Genomic DNA, 6117 nt, shown 5'->3' with positions numbered 1-6117 from the left:
GCACTCTACCCAGGGGGATAGCTTGAGGCTCTGTCTCAAAAAAAAAAAAAAAAAAGAAAGAAATTTAGCTTTAGATGAATATAAGAGAACCTGATCATTGTATATTGATAAGAAATTATTTTCTGACCTTCTGTATCCAATTTTTATCTTCCTGCTTAACCACTCTAGGAAATTATCTATTTTCCACCCCTAACAATTTATATTAAACGACAAAATTATATAAAATCTTGTTGCAGCCTGGTTAGTGTTTCTAATATACATTGAAAATATGTTACGCTCCAGTGCATTTAGGACCTAAGAAGAGTATGTCGAAGCTGTAATATACTTTATTATAAATATTCATGAGGTAGTCTAGAAATACATTTTTTAATCTTTACATTTTTACCTTTTATGCAATATTTAGTGGAAATCATGACCTATGTGACATGGAAACTGAGTGCATTTCCTGTAAATCAAGTGATTGGAATTGGATGCAATCTGGATTCACAGAGATTACAATACGTTATTACAAAGGTTTTGAAGGCACAGACTTCAGGCAAAGAAGTATGGGTTATTGGTGAGCAGGGAGAAGACAAAGGTAAGACTTGCCATTTCTGTTGATATTGATAAGCTAAATCACCAGTGGTCATGGCAGTCAGATGTATCTGGAGACTCCAGAATTGTGGGCCCTGTTGGCTTTTTTGCACACTTTAGTGCCTTCCATATGACAGGTCCTGGATTGTGAGTAGATTCTTCCTTTGTGTCATCTTCATTGCAATTACTTTTTTGTAAGTTTAAGATTAGACAAGACCCCTTAGTTAGGTTTTCTATTTTTAATTGAATTTCAGAGTCCAGAATTAATTTAAAAGTTTGATTCTCCAGGAAAATAACATAAAATTAAGCCCTTTCCTTTACTCTCCTCTCCCTCCAACTTTGCTTACTTAAATTCTGAATTTCTCCCTAGATACATGCCTTCTGCCTCTCACCTATTTAAACAGAATTTTCACTCTTCATTTATCCTAATTACCTTTTTTACCAGCTACTTTTTCTCTTTCTACCTCAAAAAGCATTCACTTCTTCATATTGAAAGGCTCCTTTTCTTACTTCAAAGATTGCTTTCCCTATTTGACTTGAGAATCTCTTCCTTTACTCCTGTTTCTCCCTTGCTATAAAACCAGGTTGATCAGGTGATAAAAGTGCTGTTGCCCTCGTTCTATTCATTTTTGTTTATTTAAACAAGTATATGATCTATAATAAAGGTAGAGGATATTATTTGATTAAGTGTAAAGTGAGTATCATGGACCTACAGTACTTAGACACTTACAAGTGAGCATTGAACATGGGTTGGAATAACTAGAGAAAATTCTACAAAGGCCACCTTTGAACTGAAATTTGGAAGACTGGATATGATTTGAGTAGATAGCTAAAAGTCAGAAAGATATTCCAGGAATAGGAAATAAGAAATAGGCAGAGACACATAGTTAAGTATGGTGTGTTCATGGGATTAAAAAAAAAAATCTATACTACACAAAATAGAATGTTAAAGTTAAGCAATAAAAAAAAGATCTATACTAGTTGTTACAAAGGGTTTCAACCAGATAAGCCTGATGGAATTCACACTTTGGAGATCCCTTGAATACTTGATGAAAGAGTTGGCAGGGGGCTCAGCACCTATGGCTCAAGTGGCTAAGGTGCCAGCCACATACACCTAAAGGTGGCGGTTCAAATCCAGCCCGTGCCCGCCAAATAACAATGATGGCTGCAACCAAAAAAATAAAAAAAATAGCCAGGCGTTGTGGTGGGCACCTGTGGTCCCAGCTACTTGGGAGGCTGAGGCAGGAAACTCGCTTGAGCCCAGGAGTTGGAGGTTGCTGTGAGCTGTGATGCCATGACACTCTACCCAGGAGGACAGCTTGAGGCTCTGTCTCAAAAAAAAAAAAAAGAGTTGGCAGGGGATTCTCAGGCAGAGGAGAAACATGAGAATATGTTGAAAGGGTAATTTGGGAGAAATTAATCACTACTTCATCATTTGAAGGACATAAGTATTACTTTATTCAGTGTGTAAGTGCTGTGAGGTAGAGTGTGTTGTAGAAAATAATCTCTCTGCTTGTGATGGGGTGATAATTTAATCAGAGAATTAGAGAAAGGCCATGCCCATTAAAAAGATAAATAGATGTCAAACCATACTGCCACAAAGAAAATCATGTTCTCAGAACTGTTATCTTGGAATATAAAGCTTTGTATATGCTTTGATGACATTAAAGCAAACAAAATATTAATAGTGGTGATGTCTGGATTAGAGGTAGCTTTTAAAAATATGTGTTGTAAAGTATAACATATGTAGTATTTACATAATTTTTAAGAAAATTATTTTAATATAGCAGTATTTTAAATCTGTATAAATTTGCCCTGGCTTCCTAGAAATTTCTTTTTCCGGTATTAGAATGAGTCAAGCTATGGAATAAACCCTTAAAAAACTGGGCCTTGTGATTGAGTAGAAATACTTTCTAGGCTCCAAATGCTCCTGGACACTAAACACTAATCCATAGGACCCTAGGTAAAGACAGAAAACAAGAACTTGCAGCAGATAGATTAGTGTAATGAGTATCTAAGGATTTAAACAAACCCAAATAAACCCAAAACCCAACATGGACCAAACCTTCCGGTCCATGTGGATCTCTTGCTTGCCTGGTTATTGCAAATCTCCCAGTTAGTTTGCTCTTTTCAATCTAGTTGACCCTGTAAATGATGTGAAATTAATAGTAATATTAGCCAAAACTCACATAATATTTACTGTATGCTCTTCCACCTCAATTCAATCTTCCTAAATATTTGTCTTTTCAAAATCTTTCAGGAGCTTCCTCTGGCCAGACCATGAAATTTCTTTGCATGGCACTTAGGGAGCTGCAGAATAAAAATGGGATCTTCCTTCTCGATTATGGTTATGGAGGTAACCATAATTAGAAAGCTGGAAGGGACCATCTATTGCTTTTGCTTTAGGGAGCCAGCCAGGAGCCTGTAGCTTGTAGGATGAAAGAATGTCTGGAACCCAGACCTTGTGGCCTCCCAGGCTCTCTTCACAGGGCCCTTTACCCACTATATTTACCTCCCCTATAATCCCTTCCTCCTCTCTGCCATCATATTTAAATTTCATCCTTCAAGATCTAAGTCAAACCCCCCTTTACACAACGAAGGCTTTTCTGATCAGATCTCTCCACAGTGATTTCTTTACTTCTTTAGGGTAAAAGCTATTTAAATCTATATGGTAATTAACTACATATCATCTCATAACATTTCTTCTATCCTTGTACTTCTGCTTGTTCTTGCCCAACCAGATTTTTGTATGTGCACCTTCTCTTTCTTTCTTTTTTTTTTGAGATGGAGCCTCAAGCTATCCCCCTGGGTAGAGTGCCATGGCATCACAGCTCACAGCAACCTTTAACTCCTGGGCTCAAGCGAGTCTCCTGCCTCAGCCTCCCAAGTAGCTGGGACTACAGGCACCCATTTTTTGGTTGCAGCCATCATTGTTTGGTGGGCCCGGGCTGGGGATTCGAACCCGCCACCTTAGGTGTATATGGCTGGCGCCTTAGCCGCTTGAGCCACAGGCGCCAAGCCCACCTTCTCTTTCTTGAAAGAATAAATTATTAAGCTCTTCTTTTAGCTGAAAAATGTGTAACTTTCACATTGAAAAAAATTAAATAGTACCAGAAAAAAGTCTCATTTCTATGCTAGCTGCTCTATCCCTTTCCTCCTCACAGTTACCAGTTTCTTCTATAATCTTCCAGAAATACCATGTGCATAAGCAAACACGTATATGAAAGAGACTTCATACATCATTTTCCACCTTCCCTTTTACTTACCAAAATCACTTGGAAATGATTCCATAATAACATATGTAGATCTCATTCATTCTTTTTAATTGCTGGATATACTGTAATTTATTTAACCAGTCCCTCCAATAAATCAGTTCTTGAGGAATGAATATAAGAACATTTTGAAATATGGTTGTATATTTCAAATCATAAAGAGAAAATAAAGGATGGTGTGACTTGATAAATATGTCCCTCCCCACCAACCTAGTAGATCTGGGTGAAGGAAGAAAACAAATTTTTTTTTTCAGTTTTTTTGGCTGGGGCCAGGTTTAAACCCACCACCACCAGTATCTGGGACTGGTGCCCTGCTCCTTGAGCCACAGGCACCACCCAGAAGAAAATAATTTGATAGCATTTAATTCTGAGCTCTTCAGACACGAACAATTTTAAATCTATCAAAAAGTAGTTCATGCTTGATTAAATGCCTCTTTACCTCAAATGTGGGAATTTATTTTCAGAAACATGAATCGAGCACTTGCTTTGCTGAATAAACACTGTGCTGACTGCTGTTAGAACTACATAGATATTTAAGAATATGATACAGGAAATGACTAAAAGGCGGTATTGACTTATTACAACAGAGGTCCAAGAGAAGCAGAATAAAAGCACAGGGAAGAAATGTGGTAATTCTGTCTGGAGGTCTCACACAGGAACTAGAAATAGATGCAGGAATGTGTGAACTATGATCTTTTAAATACAGTGTTCAGTAATATTTGACATATATAATGCATGTATAAATTTTAAAACATAATTAGACAAATATTCATGAAGTTGCACTAAATCAGGAACATTATCAATACTACTGATGCTATTTCTATACTTCTTCCCACTCTTTCTCCCTGTCTGCCATCTAGAAGTTCCATCAGATCACTTTTTATCCTGCTGTCTACTCTTGTTACAGAGATAATTATCTCCATGGACAGTGAGGTATACTTACTTTGGCCCCGGAACCAAGGAAATGGATCCATAGCTCCCTCTGCTGGTTTCATTGTAGACACCAACTGATTATATTTTCTCTTAAGTGTACACAGAATAGTAATATTAATTATTTGTTATTAAGTACCTACTATGTATGTTAAATGCTTTGCATATGTAATTTAAATTTTACATATACCCTGTGAAGAAAATCGCAGTTTTCCAAATTTAGAGATGAGGAAACTGAAAGCTCAATGAGAGTAAGCAGTTTGCTCAAGATTGCCTATCTAATAAGGGCAGACTTGAGATACCAATGCTGGTCTTACCCCAAATCTGTGTTCTTTCTTGCTGTTACTTAATTTACCTAAAGCATTTAGTGCAGTGTCTGGAACGGAGTAAATATTCAGCAAATGTTTATAGTGATCAGCAAAGATGATGGATAGAAAATTGCCAGAAGGAAATATAAAACTATGCTTTGAAGTAAAGCAACATTAGGATTTAGAAACAGTTATAAGAATAGCAGTTGTGTATGTGAAATTATTCTTTTCAAGTATTTCGGAGACAAATGACAACTACAGCCTGAGGAGGAATCACATAGGATATAAAACCTTTAGGATCTATTGCCTGCTTCCCACCCCAGCTTCATCTTCTGCCATACTACCAAGCATTCTGTGCTAGTCAGATGGTTGACCTGCCATTTCCTGAATGGTTTAGACACTCTAATGCCTCTTTGCTTTAGCACATGCTGCCTCCTTTTCCTGAACACTCATTTACTTGGCTACCTGCTGCTTACTCATCAAGACTGGACTTGGATGCCACCTTTCCTGGGAAGCCTACCATAATTCTTCAGGTTAAGAAAGTTCATGCACCCATTATTGCACTGTTATAATTCCTTATGTGTCTCACTAGACTGTAAGCTCCTTGAGCTTGCAGTAGCCTCAGTAAATGTGTTTTGGCACAAACAAATGATCCTGACACCACCTTGTTGTAACCAAAGATCATTCATTATGCCACACGAAATTAGATGGTTAGCAGAATCGTAAGCTTTGGAACTGCTATTTTCAGCTGTGTTGTTGCAATTATGTTATATACAAACTACAGATAAGCCCTGCTAGAGGTGTTTTAGACATGCACAGGCTGGACTTCAGAACAGTGTTAGATCATCTGCTTTGGGTGTGGGGTGGGTGTTCTGTGTAGTACAAAAGAGTTGTTTAATATTTTTTATTAAAATTTTTGGGGCCCAGGATTGCTATTGTTCTTTGGTGGAATTTTGACTAAATGTAATTTCGATTAAATATAATATTGAAATGGCTCGGCGCCTATAGCTCAACTGGCTAAGGCGCCAGCCACG

The 6117-nt window shown here is 37.4% G+C and overlaps 1 protein-coding gene across 1 annotated transcript in view; it reads left to right on the top strand.

Moving 5' to 3' along the window:
• Window positions 1-6117, top strand: part of UEVLD (UEV and lactate/malate dehyrogenase domains) — a 55154-nt gene that overhangs the window by 39481 nt on the left and 9556 nt on the right. Inside the window, exon 9 of the mRNA XM_012811441.2 lies at window positions 404-577. Coding sequence (XP_012666895.2) covers window positions 404-577 — 174 coding nt within the window. The remainder of the gene's footprint in view (window positions 1-403; window positions 578-6117) is intronic.

Source organism: Otolemur garnettii, unplaced genomic scaffold (genome assembly GCF_000181295.1).
Source record: "Otolemur garnettii isolate 467f Iridium unplaced genomic scaffold, OtoGar3 scaffold00001, whole genome shotgun sequence".
Lineage (NCBI taxonomy): Eukaryota > Metazoa > Chordata > Mammalia > Primates > Galagidae > Otolemur > Otolemur garnettii.
The sequence above is the reverse complement of the archived record's forward strand: the minus strand, read 5'-3'. Positions and strand labels throughout refer to the sequence as shown.